This window comes from Eumetopias jubatus, unplaced genomic scaffold, assembly GCF_037043125.1.
Source record: "Eumetopias jubatus isolate StellerSeaLion01/CBP00866 unplaced genomic scaffold, mEumJub1_p1.0 scaffold_12, whole genome shotgun sequence".
Taxonomy (NCBI): domain Eukaryota; kingdom Metazoa; phylum Chordata; class Mammalia; order Carnivora; family Otariidae; genus Eumetopias; species Eumetopias jubatus.
Genome location: NW_028274818.1, coordinates 54,743,921 through 54,766,159, shown reverse-complemented (window position 1 = coordinate 54,766,159; position 22,239 = coordinate 54,743,921). Strand labels below are relative to the sequence as shown.

General features: G+C 37.5%; 1 protein-coding gene across 3 annotated transcripts in view; it reads left to right on the top strand.

The window, feature by feature from the left end:
* DNM3 (dynamin 3) overlaps positions 1-22,239 on the top strand; it is a 575,404-nt gene that overhangs the window by 76,330 nt on the left and 476,835 nt on the right. For all 3 annotated transcript variants that reach the window (XM_028123031.1, XM_028123033.1, XM_028123032.1), the window contains exon 2: positions 12,738-12,811. In XM_028123031.1, coding sequence (XP_027978832.1) covers positions 12,738-12,811 — 74 coding nt within the window. The remainder of the gene's footprint in view (positions 1-12,737; positions 12,812-22,239) is intronic.

Here is a 22,239-nt window from a genome sequence, read left to right as displayed (position 1 = left end):
GGTCTGCCCATTCTTGGAGATACCGGCTTCAAATTCACCAACACCAGCAGCAACAATCAGGACAGCATACTCAGCCTGAGATGTGCCTGTAATCATGTTTTTGATAAAGTCCCTGTGTCCTGGGGCATCAATGATGGTCACGTAATATTTGCTGGTCTCGAATTTCCACAGGGAGATATCAGTGGTGATACCATGTTTACGTTCAGCTTTCAGTTTATCCAAGACCCAGGCATACTTGAAGGAGCCCTTTCCCCTCTCAGCAGCCTCCTTCTCAAATTTTTTGATAGTTCTTTTGTCGATCCCACCACATTTGTAGATCAGATGACCAGTAGTGGTAGACTTGCCCAAATCTACGTGTCCAATGATGACGATGTTGATGTGAATCTTTTCCTTTCCCATTTTGGTTTAGGTTGAGCAGTGGTTTTCACGACACCTGTGTTCTGGCAGCAAACCCATTGCGAAAAAGCAATTAAGTATTATTTTTGTAACTCATTTTGCAAAACTTATATTGACTGACCTAAACTCATTTACTGTCAAACTTGACCTGAATGATGTGAGGCTGTTCATAGTATGTTTTTATCTCTGCTACTGTGAATATTCATTTGTTTTGCTACAGAAATAGTATGTTTGATTCCACGTGCTACTTCAGATTCCATTACACAGTTTAAGTTTCAGACTTTTTTATTTTTTTTAAAGATTTTATTTATTTATTTGAAAGAGAGAATGAGATAGAGAGAGCATGAGAGGGGAGAGGGTCAGAGGGAGAAGCAGACTCCCTTCTGAGCAGGGAGCCTGATGCAGGACTCGATCCTGGGACTCCAGGATCATGACCTGAGTTGAAGGCAGTTGCTTAACCAACTGAGCCACATAGGTGCCCCAAGACATCATTTTTTTTTAAAGATTTACTTATTTATTTGAGAGAGAGAGAGAGAGAGAATGAGCATGAGTGAGAGGCAGAGGGAGAAGTAGACTCCCCGCTGAGGAGGGAGACTGATGCGGGCTCAATCCCAGCACCCTGAGATCATGACCTGAGCCAAAGGCAGACACTTAACCGACGGAGCCACCCAGGTGCCCCAAGTTTCAGACATCATTTTACCTTTCTCAAATCTGAAGAAAATTTGAGTTGCATATCACAGTGCTACCAGAATATTAAGGATTATATTATTCCTATTATTCTACCCCCAACCCACTCACAATTTACAGATGAGAAACTGAGCCAAAAAGTAGTGGATCCTGAATTCAAACCCAGGCATTTCAGTGCTAGAATCTGTCCTCTTAACCACCATGCTATACCGAAAAAGAAGTTTTTAAAAGCACTTCACAGCTATAAATATTGTATATTTATCTAATAAAATTCTGGTAAAGTTGAAAAAATTCAGATTTGAATAAAGTTAGTTACTCTATTAATATTTCTGTGTTCTGTTTCCCATGTTAAATACTATCTTAAACTCTCATGGCCATGATTTATTAGTAGTTCCTGCCACTCTTGATTGTTATTTATTTATTTATTCATTTATTTGAGAGAAAGAGAGAGAGAGCTTGCACATGAGTTGGGGAGGGGCAGAGAGAGAGGGAGAGAGAGACTCTCAAGCAGACTCCACACTGAGTGCGGAGCCAGTTGTGGGCCTTGAGGCGGGCTCAACTTGGGGCTCAATGTGGGGCTCAGTCTTAAGACCCTGAAGTCATGACCTGAGGTGAAATCAAGAATTGGCCACTTAACCGACTGAGCCACCCAAGCACCCCCAGTCTTGATTGTTTTATTTTCAACCTAATGGTCTGTTCTCCTTTGGACTTCTTAAATTTTCAAAAGCTTCTGTGCTTGTTTATAAAACATGCTATTAGGTCTCAGGAAAAAGAGTAAACATTACTGCTGAGGCACATGTGCTTTGAAATGCTATCTACTCTAAATGAAAGAAGGGAGCCACCAGTCATTTTAGCACAATAGACAGTTTGGACTATAAATAAAATTGTAACCTTAGTTACACACTATCAGTTTACTGGTGTTGGTGGACGTGTAGTTTACGTATTATTCTTGACATATACAGCTGGGTAACATAGTCTAATTGCTGTAGTTAGAGAGGTGTAGATAGAGAAAGTAATTCTTAAGTTTACTCATTAGTATGCCTTCTTTGGTCAGCTGAATCTATTACGTAATAAGCAAAATTTATTGAACTCTGTTAGGTGTTTCCACTGGCTACCTTTAATACATTTTAGGGCTTGGAGCTAATAAACATATTTTTCCTAAACTTTCATTAGAAATATAGAGTCAAGGGTAACTTTTTAAAAAAAAAATTTATTTATTTGACAGAGAGAGACACAGCGAGAGAGGGAACACAAGCAGGGGGAGTGGGAGAGGGAGAAGCAGGCTCCCTGCTGAGCAGAGAGCCTGATGTGGGGCTCGATCCCAGGACCCTGGGATCATGACCTGAGCCGAAGGCAGACGCTTAACCGACTGAGCCACCCAGGTGCCCCCAAGGGTAACTTTTAAGATAAGAAATAGCTAGGTATTTATAATGTGTATGTTAAAAATATATATACATATATTTATATATCTATATACCTATATATCATCTATAGATACTGAGTACTTCTCTTTCTTCCTTTTGCTCTTTAAAATTTCCAGTCAATTGTACAGGATCGCAGAAAAAAAAGTCAATTAAATAGACAAAAAAATCCACAAAAAACAAAAACAAAACAGCAAACCTTTTCAGGTAAGACAGTAATAGACCACATACATGATACCTACATCTTTAATTATGAATGTTTGCATATTTATTTTCTAATTAACCCTTAAAATTTGTATTTCCAATACAGTCACAGTTTTAATTCCTCTATTGCTGATTTTATTTGCTCACCAAATCAGTATTGAGCGCCTTCTTTGTGCCAGGTACTATGCCAAATACTGGCCTTTTAGAAATGAGGTCCTTGTCCTAAGAGAGCTTGTCTAGGGGAGGAGATGTGACTGAGGTTCATGGTACCTTGGAATAAAGAGGAGAAACATTTAAATATACTGGCATTTCAAGAAATGCTTTCCATAGGAGGCTGTACCAACATTCTGTCTTTAAAATGAAATGGGTAAAGAAAGGTGATGCCTTGGGTAAGGGCTTCCATGGTAAAATACTCAACACAGAGGCATGAAATTAGTGTGAAGTCACTTGGGACCCAGATGTTCTGGGAATAAAAGGTTTGCATGGGCGAATAATGGATGAGACTTTTAGAGTATTAGGGAGGAGTTAGATCCAAGGATCCACTTAAATCCCTCTTTGATAATTAGAAAATCAGATTCCCATTCTTTTTAAATAAACTGTGTGTCTATGGCTCTCCATTCTGTTTTAGTGGAGAAACTGACCTATATACTTTTTTGGCTTCCAATTAAATACCTATTTTTTCTTCCAACATCTTAGGAAAAGTGGAAACAGGTGAGCATAATATTGACTGTGGAAGCTTACTTCTACTCTTAATCCATACTCTTTTCTTCTAGCCCCCTGCAAGAACTGGCAATAAAGTTAGGACGAAGACAGTAATTGGGTCATACTTTTCCGAGTCAGGTCTTCAGGGAACGGTTGAAGTGCTGCCTACATCAGCCCTGCCCCTTGTCATTGGATGACTGTTCTCTTGGGCTAGCTTCTTCTCATGGGGTGTGGTCTTCCACACATGGGCCTTTCCTATCCATTGTAGTATCAAAGTACAAAGGTCTGAGATTCATGTATGGGCTTCATGGAAAAGGGGCACTGGAGGCCTCTCAGCCTTTTTGGTACTAGGCCTTAAGCCCGCCTCATAACTAGGTCAGATCAGGCTTCCAAAGGTCCAACCTCATTTTGTCAGGATACGGAAAGGAATCTGTAAGGGTTTGAGGCAAAAGCTGTCTGACCTTTTTTTTTCTACACATATCTCTCTAGAAACCCTGTAGGCAGGGATGGCTGACAGGATGAATATTTGGCATTCTGGGTTCTCTTATTCTTCTTTGATCTGTAGCACATATTCTCAGTGGGAGTGAGATTCCTCCCAAGGGGGCAAAAATTAATTCTTGGGGGACAAAAGTAAGCATATTCCTCTCATGTATAAAGCACAGATGTATATACAGTACATTTACTGATTTACAGGAAATCTGTGCTATTAAATTTAATGGGGAAAATTTAATGGAGAAAAATGTATAACAAGGCCCTTAGGGGGCAATAAAAAAAACGAGGTTGAGAAACACTGTTCTAAAATGTAGTGTGTATCTCTCTCTTCCTTACTTTCTCTGTTAGGCAGTGCATACAAGGATGGGAGGGACTCATAATGCCATCACTATACTAGACTGCCTTTTTTTGCTCTGCTCTGCTTAGGCCATAGCTTTTATCTTCAAGTTTGCCTTGTGGCTTAAGATGGTTTCTGTAGCTCTGCTATCATGTATAATTGACAGGGAGAAAAAAGAAGAGGGAAGGGCAAAAGGTATACATCAGCTAAATGAGACCTTTTTAAAGGAAGTCTTTCTTTTTTTGTTAAAGATCTATTTATTTATTTTAGAAGGAGAGAGGGAGTGTGCCTGGGTGGGGGGAGGGGCAGAGGGAGAGACTCTTCAAGCAGACTCCCCACTGAGTGTGGAGCCAGTCGTGGGGACAGATCCCATGACCCATGAAATCATGGCCTGAGCTGAAACCAGGAGTCAGACGCTTAACTGACTGAGTGACCCAGGCACCCCATTAAAGTTGATGTTACTTAACAACCTTTAATTATATTTTACTGACTAAAACTTAGTTATGTGGATATCCCATTTGCAAATGAAGCTAGAAAATATAGATTTATTTATTTGTCTGTTTACCTACTAAAATTGGACCCATTGCCATTCTTAACAAAATTGGGATTCTGTTAATAAGAAATAAGGGGAAATGGATATTGGGCAGGCAACTAGCAGTGTCTTTAGTTGTCCCTTTTATCATCCATTTCTGTGGCAGCTACCGGGGGCAAGGTACGATCTGTGATTTGGAATAGAGCAAGAGCTATGTACCTCTCCTTTCTGCTGGAACTCATTAATCTGGTGCTTTAAATTTTTGAACAAACTGGCTTTGTGAATAAGCAAATAACATGGATTAAGTATGAAGGCATTAAGTTCTTGAGAATTTCCTGGTGGGGAGAACACATTGTATTTGTAAACTAAAGCTGGCTTCTTCAGATCTTGGACTCAGAAATTTTGCATTTTGAATGTTGCAGTAGAAACCCTTAATTATTGATTGATTAGATTTAATGAAAGCATTTTCCTTAGAAATTTTGAGTTTTGTGAATGAATGGTAAGTTTGAATTGAAATTTCTTAGATGTTAGTAAAAAAATACAAACAGTGTTTCCTGCAAATGGATTCGTAACTATGTTTTTCAAACAAAATGATGGTGCTATTTATTGAATACCTCAAATTATAGAGTAACTGATAGCAAAAAAAATGTGATCTTTTACAAATCTGTAAATGCTGATATTCTTACTGTGAATTTAGGGAATAAAAGAAAACTTCTTTGGAAATTTTCCAATTAAATCTGTGGATTTTGGCATAATTATTTCTTTCAACAGTTAAAGTGGCATTGTAATGGTTGGCAAAGCTCTGGGATTAGGCACGGAAGCACAAAGCCATTTTAACAGCACCATTGTGTTTAGCATGTGGAATACATGACCTCAGTGCTTCTTGGGGTAGGAGGTGGGCAGTATTTGGCAGGGATCTGTTTCTCTGGCTTGCCTTTCCTTCTTTACCTTTCTTCCTTCCTTCCTTTCTCTCTCTCTCTCTCTCTTTCTTTAGTTGGGTTATCATTTTAAAGGACCATGAGATAGTAATCCTACAGGGATTATTTCGGAGCACGTAAAATTATACTTTGAAGATAATTTTTTAGAAGGGGCTTTTCTGTTTTTAAGGAATAATTTTAAAAAATATTTTGGCTCTGGGAGTTTTAAAAAAATTGTTTCCTTCAAATTCTATTCTTTGTCTTTAGATAGACAGTAATATTGGCCCACCTGATATTTCCTATTTTTTACTTTGGTATATACTGTTGGATCTTAAACATTCACAATAAAATGTTAACTTAAATGACCTCAACGAATTATTGGTAAGTTGAAAGTCATCTTACCTGTTCTTTCAGTACATGCAGAATCCCACTTAGCTATCTGCCAGTTGGGGAATAATATAGGACAATGTTTTCCCTCCGTGATATGAATATATGGGGCTATTGGAAATCTTCCTGACAAGGTAGGTAGAAAGTATTAGAAATATTAATACTTGGGCACTAAAGGAGGCACTGGGAGGAACACAGGGGTGAGGGAGCCGACAGGTAATTAGACCAGTGTAACAAGTATGTGTTGAAAGCTTAGACAGAGGCATGCATGGGGGATTTCAAGGAGGGCTTTTCAGAGAAGATGATGTGGAGGTGAGTGTTGAAGATCAAGTAGAAGTTGGCTAGAGGAAGAAGTGGGGGGAGGGCATCCCAAGAGGGGAACATGGAATGTGCCAAGGCACTGAGCCTGAGAGCGCATGTGCACCCAGAGACTTCCACAAAGGACAGGACTTTTTATCTGCTTTGTTTATGGTTTGGATTTCATGCTAAAGACAATGGGGAGTCATTGAATGATTTAGAGTCTGGAAATGATGTGATGAGACTTATATCACTGTTGAGGTTGGATTAAAGTATGCTCAATTTGGATGCAGGGAAATTAATTGGGAAATTATTATAATGATCCATATGAGCATTGGTGGTACCTGTGGTGGTGATTGAAATAGAGAAGAGAGCTTTTTGCATTTAAGAGATATTAAGAAGGTGGAATCAGCAGAACTTGGTGACCAATTTTGAGAATGAAGACAGAGGAAAATGGAGGATGGATGATTCCCATGTACTTGGTTTGGCTGACATGTATGGATGCTGATGATGTGTATTATGATTGGGAATAAAGGAGGAAAAACATGGTGGGTAGATGATAATGAGTTGAACTATAGAGCTTGAGTATGAGACATTTAGGTGCAGATGACTAAGAGGCTAGTGTGACTTTGGGAATACCTCTGACTTAGAGTATTTGGTTTACGTCTTTGGAGACCTCTTCTCGGTCTTTCAGTTAGTTCTATTTCTCTCAGTGTCCATTAAATATTGGTATTTTCCGGAGTCCTTATTCATTACTCTTCTCCACTCCATTTCTACTCGTCTATTCTTTTGGATTTAGCTACCTGGTCCATGAATGTCTGTCAGATTATTATCTCCAGACAGAACTTTTATCCTGAGTTCCAGTTGCTCAGTCTAACTGTATACTTGTCTCCATTTGGATATTCTCCAGATATCTATCAGTATATCCAATTGGTTCCCTTATCTTCTTCCCCATTTCCTTTACAATGTAGCATAGTCCAATAGTCACATTAGCACAGAAACTAGAGTTAGGCTGTCTAGGTTTGAGTCCTAGATCTGTCAGTAGCTTTGTGACTCAGAAAATTATATGATCTTTCTGTATCTCAGCTTCCTCATCTGTGAAGTGAGAATAACAAGAGCACATACCTGAGGATCAAATAAGAATGGTACCTGGCACACGATAAACACTATATAAATAACAGCTATAACTGGATCTTCCTGTATTGCCTGTTCTGGTTAATGGTACCACTATTCAGCCAGCAAACCAATCCAGAACTGTGAGATTTATCCTGACTTCTCCATATCACTCCATTCCACATCAGAATGATAATTTTGTCCCATCAGTTGTCCACTCTCTGATGTCTTCTCTCCATCTCTGCCATTACTATTCTGAACTTAATCTTTATTTTCTTTTTCTTCAATGACCCAGACTGGCTAGTGACTAGTCTCCCTGTCTTTTGTCTTTATCTTTTTTTCAACATTCTCTATACAGTCCCCCAGTGCTTTTTCTGAAATGCAGATCTTATCACTTAAAACTCTTTAGTGCCTTTCTGTTCTTATAGGAAGAAAAAAAAGTAAAAGTGAAGGCTTCTGAGGTCTGGTCCTGGCTTTTTCTTCAGACTCTTTCCCACCCCATTCTGACCTTTCTTAAATATTTACAGTTCCTCCATATTCTGTATTACTTTGGTCTTCCATGTCTTTGTATACCCTGATCCCTTTTGGAGGACCTTCTACCTCATGTCTCTCTGAAATAGTTTCTGGCTGTTTCCCCAAGCAGAAAGTTTATTCCCTGACCTATGTCAATATTTCGCCTTGTGTGGAGCTTAACCATATGCCAGTCACGCTTGTCATTTGCATGCCATTCTCTTCTAACACTAAGCTTATTTTTGAATGAATCATTTATATGAATTAACTTCTTGGAGAGTATAAGTTATGCCTCTTATCTTTAGTCAAGGGCAGATGTTAAACATTTATTTACTGAACAGATCATCTGGTTACTGATCATTTACATCTATCTTAAAAAACATCTCTGTATTTGCTTTATTTGTTGCTAAGGGAAAAATTTCTTTTAGCTTCATTGATATAGCAAGTATGCTTTCCTTTTTTTTAGGCTTCCAAAGGTCAGTCATTTCCTAGTGGACCAGTAATATTTCTTGTTACCGAAGTTTCTGGAAGAGCCAGTAAGAAATATTATCAAGATGGTTCTTGGACCATAGTGTGGGAATTATTCTCTACTTTTTGGCAGGAGTCAGGAAACCATGATAGAGCATTGACTTACTGCCTGAAGACCAGCTGTTAAGACTGTGTAGATTAATGCTTTATTGAGGTGGGTCCAGAGAGAAGAAAAGCATTTGAGTTGTAGCTGCTCTGTGGCATTGAGAGGGAAGTACTCCTCCTGCCTTAAAATCCAACCATGAATACATAAATAAGACACTCAGGCAATAGAATGGAGTTAATTAGATGATGCTGAGTCTTCAGATTACTCTTCTTATTTTTTACGTTGAAGGTTCATGCAAATGAGAAAAAAATGGAGAAAAATGGCATGCAAATTTTATATTTTTAGATGCATGACCATAAACAGAAATATGTAGTTTATCCAGAGTAATACTAAAGGGATAGTCATTTTTTTCTGCATTAATTTAGCAAAGTAGTTTTCCCATAAGATGTACATATGGGAGAACCAACCACCTATTGCATAGAAAAGAATAAAATTCAAATGGATGGTTGCATACAGTGGCTAATGAATTATTCATGATTATTTGTGTCGGGGCCTTGACTCCCTGTTGGAGGCAGATATAAGGAAATGAGCTTTCCAAACCATTGCGGCTGGTCAACACCAAGGGGTTCAGGTGGGGTCTGTGGCTCCTCATCTTTAAATTCCGTTCATGAATGTTAAATTATTGTGTGTAGAGGCTTTTTGTTTTTGTTTTTTTGAGATGAGAGAATACTGCAATATCAGGGAAAACATGCTGTGGCTACAGCACTAGTAATAGTACTACTTTTTTCTATGGTGGTTGGGTTTTTAAAAGTTGCCATATATTGCATTTCATTTGATCCATAAGGTTCTCAGTTTAGTAGCAAAAGAAACTAAGATTTAGAGAGAATTTTGTCCATTCAGTGGTGGAGATGGGACTCAAAGCAAGGTTCTCTGGGTTTCATTTGAGGGCTCGCCCCCTAGCTTGCACAACAGCAGTGTGCTGGGCATATGGTTTTCATGCTGCTGGATCATCAGAATGACATGAATCTTCAGGATGCCAGGTTAGTCACTGACTCTTCAGAAGAGAGAAATTTCTCTCTAGTGCTTTGTTGCACATAGATACTCCTGTTAAGTCAGGAGAGACTTCCAAGTAGCAGGATTTGGTTACCAAATCTTTTGAATTTTGGTGAGAATATATGTGCTGGAAGTAGAGCTGGTGAGAGCCATGAAGGGGGCCAGTAAGTGTGAGTTAGTAAGAAGGGGATTGGGTTCCTGAATCCATTTATTACTTTTAATGCAAAGCTGTTTGCTTAATAAAAAAGTAGAGAAAGAGGTTAGATGTATCTGTGGGCTAACTTTTTAGCCAAACACATGATAATTATTTGTTATTTAAAATGTTTGATACATTATGTTTCACTTTAATAATGTTCAAAGGGATTGTTACTAAATCTACATTATAAATATAAGTCATAAACATGAGTTGAAACAGATCCAGCATGAAGGTATTAAGTAACTAATCCTCCTTTCTTCCTTCTTCCTTTCCCCCCTTCTTTACCTTTTTAAAATTTTTTAAGAAAGTATTTTATTGATTTCATTAAATGGCATTATTCAGTCATTTAAAATGTGAATATTTCGGGAGCCTGGGTGGCTCAGTTCGTTAAGTGACTGCCTTTGGCTCAGGTCATGATCCTGGAGTCCCGGGATCGGGTTCCGCATTGGGCTCCCTGCTCAGCAGGGAGTCTGCTCCTCCCTCTGACTCCCCCCTCTCGTGCTCTCTCTCTCTCTCAAATAAATAAAATCTTTAAAAAAATAAAATGTGAATATTTCTCTTCGGCATCTATCTATACATCATAAAATCTTGTTCAGAGTTCTCACAGCTCAAACAGATTCCCTCCCACTCTTTGCTTTGGAGTTTGTTTTGTTTTCCCTTTATCCATATTGATTCTCAAGTTAACTTCTTCTTTTTGGTTTTAGACATAGAGTAGATGCTCTCCTTGTTCTGAGTTTTAAGTGATTATTGAAACCATTAAAACTAGTGAGTACTCTAATATAGTTTCTGGAGAATATTAAGAGTATTTAATTATATGTATTTAGATGTTTTCAAAGGAGAGTATCTTTTTTCTGAACTCCAATGTAGTTTATCTGTCCCCTCCTTTAATGGTCTTCTATGTGCATGTCTTTTATCTTCCCATTAGATTTCAAACTTCCGGTGTCTAGTGCTGGATGATGCCCTCAGCATCTCCCTAGCACTTCTTAGTTTCTCAGTGAATTTTTTTGATGAATAAATAACATTATTTTATTTCAGATGGCATTTTTTGGAGCAATACAAGTCTAATTTCACTATTATTTATTTTAGTTGCATACAGTGACTTTCCAAATGAAACAGCCTTTGGAATCAAGGAGGAAAGCTTTAATTTAGTTAAGGAGCTGTTCAGTATTATTTCCTCTGTTAGAATTTACACTAGCACTTGCAAAATAAATTGTTTGTAGTATGGGGAAATTTTTAAAATTTTATCTCTGCAACTCTCTATCCTAAAGGATCAGTAGAGCTAAAGGCTTGGGTTCTGCAGCATTCTCACTGGACCTTACCGTTTGTATAAGCTGTTTTCTTTGAAATCTCATTGTGTTGAAGCTCTTTCTACCAGATTTTCTACAAAACTCATAATATGACCCATGCCATTATCACCCACTGAATTGTTGAGTAATGTATCCTGACTTGAGGTCAGTGGTTCTCAAACCATGGTGAACATTAGAATCCCTTGGAGCTTGTTAAGAGTAGATACTGCACACCTTCCCCTGTAGGTTTAGGATGAATCCTGGGCATCTGTGGTTATGACACTTTCTGGTGGTCCTGGAACCATTTTTGAGAAACATTGCCATTGAGCCAAATTTATTCGTGATTTTTAAAATGATGAATCTTCCAGAGTTGTAAGGCATTCTAATTGCATTTAAAAGCTGTGTCATAGGTATGTTAATGAATTTGACATTGCACAATCAGTATGTTTTATGTGACATTGCAGATGTAATTATAAAATACTTTCTTAGCTGCAGTTTTATTGGTCTAGTGTATATTAACATGCATTTAAAATACAATCTTTATTTATTTTAAAAACTCCCTTTTTAAATGAACTCCCACTTATCAGGAATGAGAACAAACAAAACTCAAACTTCAGTGTTTTCTCTGCTGTTAATTTCTACATATGCAGTATTTATCTCTACTTATCCTACTTTTTTTAAAAGATTTTATTTATTTATTTGACAGAGAAAGACAGAGATAGCAAGTGCAGGAACACAAGCAGGGGGAGAGGGAGAAGCATGCTTCCTGCTGAGCGAGAGCCTGATGTTGGGCTTGATCCCTGGACACTGGGATCATGACCTGAGCTGAAGGCAGATGCTTAACGACTGAGCCACCCAGGCCCCCTACTTATCCTACATTTTATGTATGACTTTTTTTGGAAAAGAACTTCAGGATTTTTAGAAGGCACAATCTAATATGCCTTTAATACTTCTAATAATGGTCCATGTTGACCTTGAAGCTGGACAGAATAATGAATTTTTTAATTACAAAAAGAGTTTAAGGATTAATTTCTACATCATGTGCTTTTTTATAAATGCTGATTCTCTGAAAATAAAGATAAAGTGAAAATACAAAATAATACAAACTTTTATTAATTTCAGCTGAATAAATGAATGAGGGATGTATTCTAGTGAGGTCATTGTGATAATACACATGGATTTTTTTTTTTTAAAGATTTTATTTATTTATTTGACAGAGACAGCGAGAGAGGGAACACAAGCAGGGGGAATGGGAGAGGGAGAAGCAGGCTTCCCACTGAGCAGGGAGCCTGATGTGGGGCTTGATCCCAGGACCCTGGGATCATGACCTGAGCTGAAGTCAGATGCTTAATGACTGAGCCACCCAGGGGTCCCAATACACATGGATTAATATTCAATATAAGGGGCCTTTCCTTTACCCCCCTTTCTTTAACTTTGCAAATGCTTTTTTTATAAGATGGGTCTAACATTCTTTAGACATGTGATGCACTGAAAGGTTGGGAATTAGGAGAATTACAGTGGAACTTGACTTACAAATTTGTAGGTAACCAGAATTACATAAAATGCTTTAATCTATTCTTTCTTTCTTTTTCTTTTTCTTTTCTTTTCTTTTCTTTTCTTTTTTTTTTTTTAGGGACTTTCTCCCTCGAGGGTCGGGCATCGTAACCAGACGGCCTCTTGTGCTGCAGCTTGTTACTTCCAAAGCAGGTAATAAATGAGGATGTTTGCCACATGAGCAAAGCACATTCCCATGGTGCCTGTTACCTCCATTCCTGGGTGTTGGGTTGTAGCTACAGAAACTTTTTTTGTGATCCCTCTGCTCTGGGTAGCAGCCTGTATTTCTCTCCAAATGCTCTCTTCTTCATTGTTCTTTTAATTCCTTTGCATATAGGTTTTTAAACACCTACTATTTTTTATGCTAAGAAAATATTATTTTTCTCATTGTAATCCATCTATATAATTTTACAGTACAGTTTAACTACATACCCTCTGATTTACTTCCCTCCTGCATGTGTGTATGTGTTTCAGAATTTTTTTTAAGTGACAATTCAACATCCATCTAATATCTATATGCAGATATACAGTGTACGTTTACCTGTATCTACATCTAATGTGTTATGCTTGCCCCTATCCTTAACACCATGATAATTTGATCGGCAAATGAGCTTTGTTTTCATTCTTATTTCTTAGCACCTGGTGATGTTAGATTTTTTGTGTGCTTATTTGGTGTTTATATTGTTTTTATAAATTGGCCATTTTTATCTTTCCCTATTTCTTTTTGTGGATTTTACTATTTTCTTATTAATTTCTTTGAAAGTACTTATAAAATCCGCACCTCATACATTGCAAAAACCAAAGTCATGGAATTTTACCCCTATGTTTTCTTCTAAGTATTTTATAATTTTGCTCTTATGTTTAGGTCTTCGATCCATTTTGAGTTAATTTTTGTATATGGTGTGAGGAAAGGGTCCAACTTCTTCTTTGCATGTGAATATCTGGTTTGTTCCAGCACCATTTGTATGGTTTTGGTACCCTTGTCAAAAATCAGTTGGCCATAAATATATGTGTTTATTTTGAGACTCTCAATTCTTTTCAACTAACCTATATTTCTATATTTGTGCCAGTATTGCATAGTCTTAATTATTCTAACTTTGTAGTAAGTTTTGAAATTAGGAAGTGTGAGAACTGTTTTGTATTTTTCAAGATGATTTTGGCTATCCTGAGTCTCTTGAAATTCTGTATGAATCTTAGAATCAGCTTATTTTATCCCAGCAATGCAAGGTTGGTTTAACACCTAAAAATGAATTAATGTATTGTATCATATCACTATAATTAAAAACAAGAAATCACAGGATCATCTCAACAGACTCAGAAAAAGCATTTGAAAAAATACAACATTCCATCATTTTTAAAAAAGATTTATTTATTTGAGAGAGAGAGCACAAGCAGGGGGAGAGGCAGAGGGCGAGGGAGAAGCAGACTCCCCGCTGAGCTGGGAGGCTGATGTGGGGCCCCCTCCCAGGACCTGGAGATCATGACCTGAGCCCAAGGCAGATGCTTAACCATCTGAGCCACCCAGGCACCCCAGACAATATTCCATCATTATAAAAACACTCAACAAAATAGGAATAGAAGAGAACTTCCTTAACCTGATAAAGGGCATGGACTAAAACCCATGGCTAACGAAACATCATACTTAATAGTGAAAGACTGCATACTTTCCTTTTAAGATCGGGAACGAGACAAAGATGTCTACTTTTGCCTCTTCAGTTCAGCATTGTGCTGGAAGTTCTAGGTAGGGCAGTTGGGCAAGAGAAAGAAATAAAAGGCATCCATATTGGAAAGGAAGGAGTAAAATAATCTGTTTTTGCAGATGATATGATAAAGTACATAGAAATTCCTAAGGAATCCACCAAAAAACTATTACAACTAATAAATGAGTTCAGCAAGGTTGCAGGATACAAGATCAATATACAGAAATCAGTTGTTTCTATAAACTTGCTATGCACAATCAAAAAATGAAATTAAAAAAATAATTTCATTTATAATAGCATCAAACATAACATACTGCTTAGGACTAAATTTAATAAAAGAAGTGTGAAACTTGTACTCTTAAAATTATGAAACACTGTTGGAAGAAATTAAATTATATCTAAATAATTGGACAAACATCCTATGATTTATATTCTGTTTATAAAAGTTTTGATGTATTGAAGTTTTACCCTTTATGGTTGTAAAATCTCTCTCTCTATATGTATCTTTAACAAAAAGTAAATACTTAGCACAATTTTCTTCCTTTTCATACTTAAAATTTTTTTAACATTTATTTCCTTATTTATCTGAAATTTATTTTCATGTATGTGAACTATTTTTATTTCCCAATCTCCTTTATCTTCTATTACATTCCTACTGCAATTTATTTCTGAATATCTTTTCTGTTTTATTGTGCCAATAACACAGTGTTTTACTTTTAAAGATTTATTTATTTATTTGAGGTGGGGGGTGGAGGGGTAGATGGAGAAGAGAGTCTTAAGCAGATTCCATGCTGAGTGCAGAGCCCGACCTAGGGCTCGATCTCACAACCCTGAGATCATGATCTGGGCTGAAACCGAGTCAGATGCTTAACCAACTGTGCCACCCAGGCGCCCCTACAGTGTTTTACTTTTGTGGGTTTATAATTTGCTTTAATATCTGTCTGTCGTGTCTATAGTCCCTCTGCCTTTGCTTATTTTTATTTAGGGGTTCTCTTCTATTTGTGTGGCAAAGTTTAGGATACTTTTGTAAAGGCAAAGCTATTGCCCCTAAAATTATATTAAACCTATAAATTCATAGAGAATAATTGATATCTTTAAATATTCATTATTTTTTCCAATCCAGGGATCATGCTATATCCTTTCATTTGCTCATGTATTCTCTGTATTCCTTACTAAAATGCTTGATGATCTTTATATATCATTCGTGTGTTTCTAGTTAAGGTATTCATATTTATTTTTTTGTTATTCTTGTGGTTTGAATAGGGTTTTTTTTTCTATTTTCTAATTTCTCATTGCAGATCTGTGTTAATGCTGCTATTTTTACTTTTATTTTTTAAATTAACCATCTTCTACATTTGACATTAAAATATTTTTAATTGACTCTCTGGGATATTTTAGTTATTATATGATGATTTCATCAGCATTTCTTAATTTTTTTCAATAAATACTTATCCTGAAAATACTGAGATGGCTGAGAAACAAATTGCACTGGATTTTTGGGTGAGTACTGACATGGGAAAAACTCTGTTACGTGTTGAGCTTTATTGAGAAGGTACATTATATGCCTTTTATTTTATTTATTTATTTATTTATTTGATAGAGAGAGACAGCCAGAGAGGGAACACAAGCAGGGGGAGTGGTAGAGGGAGAAGTAGGCTTCCTGCTGAGCAGAGATCCCGACCTGGGGCTCGATCCCAGGACTTTGGGATCATTACTTGAGCCGAAGGCAGGCACTTAACGACTGAGCCACTCAGGCGCCCCATATGCCTTTTTCTTATACCCTTTTGTCAACAGCCTCCCAGTCTTGTTACTTCTAAGACCTTGACCATTTTTTCATTAATTAGTGAGAATCATACTTCACATACCACCTCTCTTTTCATGCAAAGTAGACTAGAAATTCTTTCTTCAGGGAAAATTTACTGTTTTCATAACCATTCATGACCCCAAAAAGGCGTTTTTATATATCAGCCCTCTAGCTGATGCCAGCTGCGAACTATGCTTATTTATTTATTTATTTTTTCACTCTAAGTGAACTGTTCATAGGGAATCCTATATATGACTATAGGCTTGGGTTGATAGTTAACAAATGGCTGAATGAAGCAAGCTGGGATATATGTCACTGCTTATGTAATTTACTTGTGTTTTGGATTCTAATTGGGATCAGTTCCATAAATACTACTTTCTCTTGATAGATTCATTCATTCATCCAGTGCTTATTGAGTGATTCCTGTATATCAGGCAAATAACCCTGGCAACATGGAGCTTACATTCTAGTTGGGGAGAAACCAACAACCACCAAAAAACAAAACAAAATGAAATAAGACAAACCCCCCAAACCATAGAATGTTAGATGATGAAGGAAGTGAGCATTTGATCCATGCGGCTATTTATGTAGGCAGAGGGAAGTTAGAAGATTCTATGATGGGAACTACTTGTGTGTTTGAAATGTAGCAAGGATGCCACTAGGGCTGGAGTGGAGAAAGGAGGGACAATAGAAGATGAGGTAAAGGGAGACAGTGTTGCTCAAACAGTTGCTTGGGGAGGGTCTTGTGAGCCAGGTACCTTGAAAGAGAATATAATAGTATGATGAAGGCCTTAAAGCAGGTGCCACTGAATGTGAGAGAACGAAACAGTGAGTGGTTCAGGGATTGGATAGTGGGTTAGGATAATTCCTTTACTCGTGAGGAGGATGAAGGGATACCTTTTCTATTGCAACCCCATGGAAAGAGGAAAATGTATGTCGGTGCTTTTAGTGGTAGAGAGTTGTGGGATTCTTCACTTGAAGACTTTATTTTCTCCAGGAAGGAGCCAAGATATTTGCTAATAATGATCATTTTATCTTCTTATCTCCATTTGTATGTTATTTCTCTTTAATGTCTTCTTACATTGACCAGGACTTCCAGAACCATGTTTTGCTCCAAGTTCTTTTTTTTTTTTAAAGATTTTATTTATTTATTCGACAGAGAGAGAGATTGAAAGAGAGGGAACACAAGCAGGGGAGTGGGAGAGGGAGAAGCAGGCTTCCCGCTGAGCAGGGAGGCCAATGCGGGGCTCAATCCCAGGACCCTGGGATCATGACCTGAGCCGAAGGCAGATGCTTAACAACTGAGCCACTCAGGCATCCCTTTGCTCCTAGTTTTGGTGAAAATACCTCTTGTGTTAAATTATGCAAATATTATTTATTATTTGTTTTTCCTGGTAAGGAACTTTTTATTCCTAATTTTAAAAATATTTTGAAACCTAATAAATGGAGGGGTGCCTTAAGCATCTGCCTTCGGCTCAGGTTATGATCCCAGGGTCCTGGGATCAAGCCCTGCGGCTGGCTCCCTGCTCAGCGGGGAGTCTGCTTCTCCCCCTCCTTTCTGTTCGTGCTCTCTCTTGCTATCTCTGTCTCTCTCAACTAACTAAATAAAATATAAAAAATCCCTAATAAATAGATATATAATTTTAATAAATGGCATTTTGGCATTTATTGAGGTGATCATTTAAAAAACTTTTTGATAAGTTCACCTTTACATTTATAGATTTCTTATTTAAGCATCCTTGCATTCCCAAGGTATACTTGATTTTAGTAACTTATTCTTTTACTGTACTATTAAAGTAATTCTACTAATTTATCTAGGTTATTTACATTTCTTTATATATATATCATTGTCAAGTTATTGAATGAAATCTGTACTGGTCAGCATAAAATAAATTGAGTAACTCTCTTTCTGTCTCTTTTGACTTTCTTTTACTACCTTTTGAAATTCTTAACAACCCAGGGATGCATTTTAGTTTTTGTTTCCAATTAAGAATGGCTGCTAGCCTGGCTTTTTACAAAGGGTTATGTCTTAGATTCAGGGGTTCAGAGACAGCAGCTGTGGGCAGTAAGAGCCTGGAAGAGGTAGACTTGAGGCTGTGGTTGCACTGGGTCCAGAGACATGGGATGTCAGAGCATATAGGGAATATTCAAAACCATGTGGATACTTCCTGTTCTTTTTTGTTTGTTTGTTTGTTTTTGAGAGAGAGTGAGTGCGTGCGTGGGGGTGAGAGGTGAGAGGGTGGGGTGCAGTGGGGGGAGGGCAGAGGAAGAGGGAGAGAGAGAGAATCTTTTTTTTTTTAAAGATTTTATTTATTTATTTGAGAGAGAGAGAATGAGAGATAGAAAGCACGAGAGGGAAGAGGGTCAGAGGGAGAAGCAGACTCCCCGCTGAGCAGGAAGCCCGATGTGGGACTCGATCCCAGGACTCCAGGATCATGACCTGAGCCGAAGGCAGTCGCTTAACCAACTGAGCCACCCAGGCACCCGAGAGAGAGAATCTTAAGGAGGCTCCACACCAGTGTGGAGCCCAACGTGGGGCTTGATCTCACAGCCCTGAGATTATGACCTGAGCCAAAATCAAAAGTTGGACACTTAACCTACTGAGACACCCAGGTGCCCCGATACTTCCTGTTCTAATGCAGAGATTTTCCTTTTACAATTATAAGAAACTCTTATAAAAGTATTGCTAAGCCCAGGACAGTTACTATTTAGAAAACTATAATACTGACTGGTTGCCCTATTTTTGAGCATTAGATATGTATCAGCACTATGCAAGAACCTTCTGAGATAGATGTTACGATTCCCATTTTTAGAAAAAGAGCCCCAGCAAGGTTAAGCAATTTGTCAGAGGCCACACTGTTGGTAGGAGTAGGGGTTATTACTAGTATCTTTCTGACACTGATAATATTGCATTTTAAAAATAGGAAACTCTGCTTGCTTTATTTATTTAAAAAAATATTTTTTATTATGCAAACTCTACACACAATGTGGGGCTTGAACTCACAGCTGTGAAATCAAGAGTCACATGATCTACCAACTGAGCTAGCTAGGTGCCCCTTGAACTGCTTGCTTTATATTTTCAGGATACACTTTATATTTTTATTGGGTTATATTTTATGTAAGGGAGCATCAATATGTGAATAGTAAATATAGAAATTATTTGGCTAATTCATAATTATCATTTACTTTGCAACATAATGCTCGTTTACTAATATTTAACTGCTTGTCCCCATCTGCTGCTGTATTAGTTCCTAAACGAAGCCAAGAAATTAATTACAGACCCTAAGCCTTATTCTGTGTAATTTTTTAAAGGAAATTTAGTTTTTAGTATAGGAGATCATTCCAGAAAATCACAGTGTTGTGAAGAAGGTGAGAAAAATCACTATGTCCGTGATTTTATTAATAAGGGTAAAATTTTTAAGTCATAAGGTCGTGATAGTTTGGATTTAGAGAGAAGGATTTCTGAAGGTTTTGCTTGAAAGGACAAGAGTTGGACAAAGCACGGATGAGGTGTTGGGTAAGGACTGTTGTGTCAAGAGCAAGGGAGTAGGTAGAGGGTCTTGGTAAAACAAGGGGACAGTTTTCAATGCCTTTGGGCATTTCTGGTACCATGTTGTAACTGGCTCGTGTCAGCTCCTGAGACCCGATAATGCAACTCTCTTCTCCTCCCTGTATTCACTGACATCATGGAGGTAACCTGAAGCTGGTCACGGTGGGAGTATTCTCAGTATGGAAATTGGCAAATGCTATAAACCAGGACTTTCCCCCCTAGGGTGCCAACTGTTGTTAAACATTTATCAGCTTGCCGCTGGTTTCTTTCTTCTCAGTATCTGGTCTCACTGTTACTGCTTTAGTGACATGACAAATTGAGAAAGCAAATGTGCCTGAGTATAATATTTTTGGCGAACTACTGAGTATATTGAAAGTGTCACTGCTTTAGGAAATAATCCATTTGGAGTCTGATCTATCTCCTGAAGGACTGAATCTGTCACTCTTTGCATTAAAAGTTACTGTTAAGAACTTAAAAAGTAAAGCCTGTAGGTCATGGTTAAGGATAAGTGGTTTTGTCTCCTAGAGAACTTTTCTACATTAAAATACTTCTCTAAATGCTATTATATTGCCTGATGCGCCTTTATTTCAATGTCATTAGTGTAAAAAAGAAAGATATTACAAATTAGAGCTTTCAAAATGGATAAATTAAAGTTAATTGTTCACATTACAGAAGTATTCTTTCTCTTGTGAAAGACTTCCTTGGCATTTCCTCCTTTCATGCATGTCAAATATATTATTAATTCCTCAAAATTTGATTTACCACCTTTGTGTTGCATTTACTGCACAATGTAACATGTCCATATTTCAATAATTGCATAAGATATAGTTTATTAGAGAATTATTACTATTCAGTGTTTGGGGTCCTTGAGTTGCTCTAAGTGACCATTTGAATAAAGTTATTCAGTAACAGAAGTCGGAACACTTGTTTCTGAGGCACCAGATAACTAACAGGTGAGGAACAGAGTTCAGGCAGCAGGTCTGAGAAGCAGCAGGAAGGCTGTGAAGGTGTTCTAAGTGAGGGGCTGCACAATGAGGTCTCTTCAGAACAGCTTTCAAAGAATTGTGAGTCTAGGTGGAACTGAGCCAGAGTGTGTTTGAGGAGATTGCTTCTTTCCACAAGAGTCAAGGATAGTTAATTCTAAAGAGAAATGTCACCTTCTCACAGGTGAGATATTTTAAAGAAATTTACAGATTACTTAGACTTTAAATCCTGATGTATGTACAATGACCAGGACTTGTTTTCTAGTTTCATAAATTAGATTGCTACATGTTTAGTAGAAACATTCAAGTATTTCTTGAATAACAACATTGAAAATATTTTAAAACTAAATGTCATTTGTTTTATATTTAAATATCTGAATTTAATTAAAACGGATATTTTAGAATAAGATAGTCTGTTTTTGCAGGATTAAATGTTTATTTTCTTTTCATTGTAACAAGTTAACCTCATGTGAAAACAAATGCGATTCTGAAAACATTCTTTCTTGACTACAGCTTTGACCTTGTTCTGCCCCAGTGCTGGTTTCCTATGGCTTTCCTTATAAAGTGCAGGTTACCATATAAAGTGCAGATTCATAGTTTAAAGTCCCTTGAATATAGCTCTTCTTAAATTTTAATGTGCATAAGTTTCCTGAGGATTTCTGGGAATCATCCTCAGAAGTTTTGATTCAGCAGGTCTGGCGTAAAAGCCCTGGGAGATAGCTGTTGGTCTTTGATAAACACTTTGAGAAACATTCATAACAATTCCATCTAATTGTTTTACTGTTGTTTTCTTTTTCTAGATATCTTTCCTTCTTCCTTTTAATAGCTCCCTTTTTTGAGCTATTACCTATTATTCTTTTAAAAATTGTCTTAAATGTTTGGTCATGGAGTCTTTAGACAGGTCTAAGCACTGTGCTTTGAACATAAGAGGCACTCACTCATTCAGTTCTGAACTGTATTCTCCTGCTGCCAGGGCATCTAGCTCAGACACCAGCACATTTGGCCCTGGAATTTGAAGAGCCTGAGGATATTTTCTTTCCAGCTTTATTTTGATATAATTGACATATAACACTGTGTAAGCTTAAGGTGTACGATGTAATAATGTGATATATGTGTATCTGAGGATTTTCATAGACTGTCAGAGGTTGATATTCTAATAACATCTAATTTTGTTGTTATATAACTGACTTACATTCCAGGCATAAATGTAGAGAGAAAAAAACCATCCAAGTGAAATCTCAGCAAGTGCATATCCACCCATCCCTTAGAGCTGGGGTCTTCCTTGATTTCTGATAAGCCCAGGAAGTCCCTTTGACCCCTTGGAATGTCACATGGTTATCAAGCACACAATTTTAATTCTGGAAAATATAACTATCAAAAATACATTAGAATATATTTGTTGGGATATTGGACAATGAGGATGTTGGGTTTTCTAAAATAGAATAGACGGGGGGTGCCTGGGTGGCTCAGTTGGTTAAGCGTCCAACTCTTGATCTCAGCTCATGTCTTGATCTCAGGGTTGTGAACTCAAGCCCTACACTGGG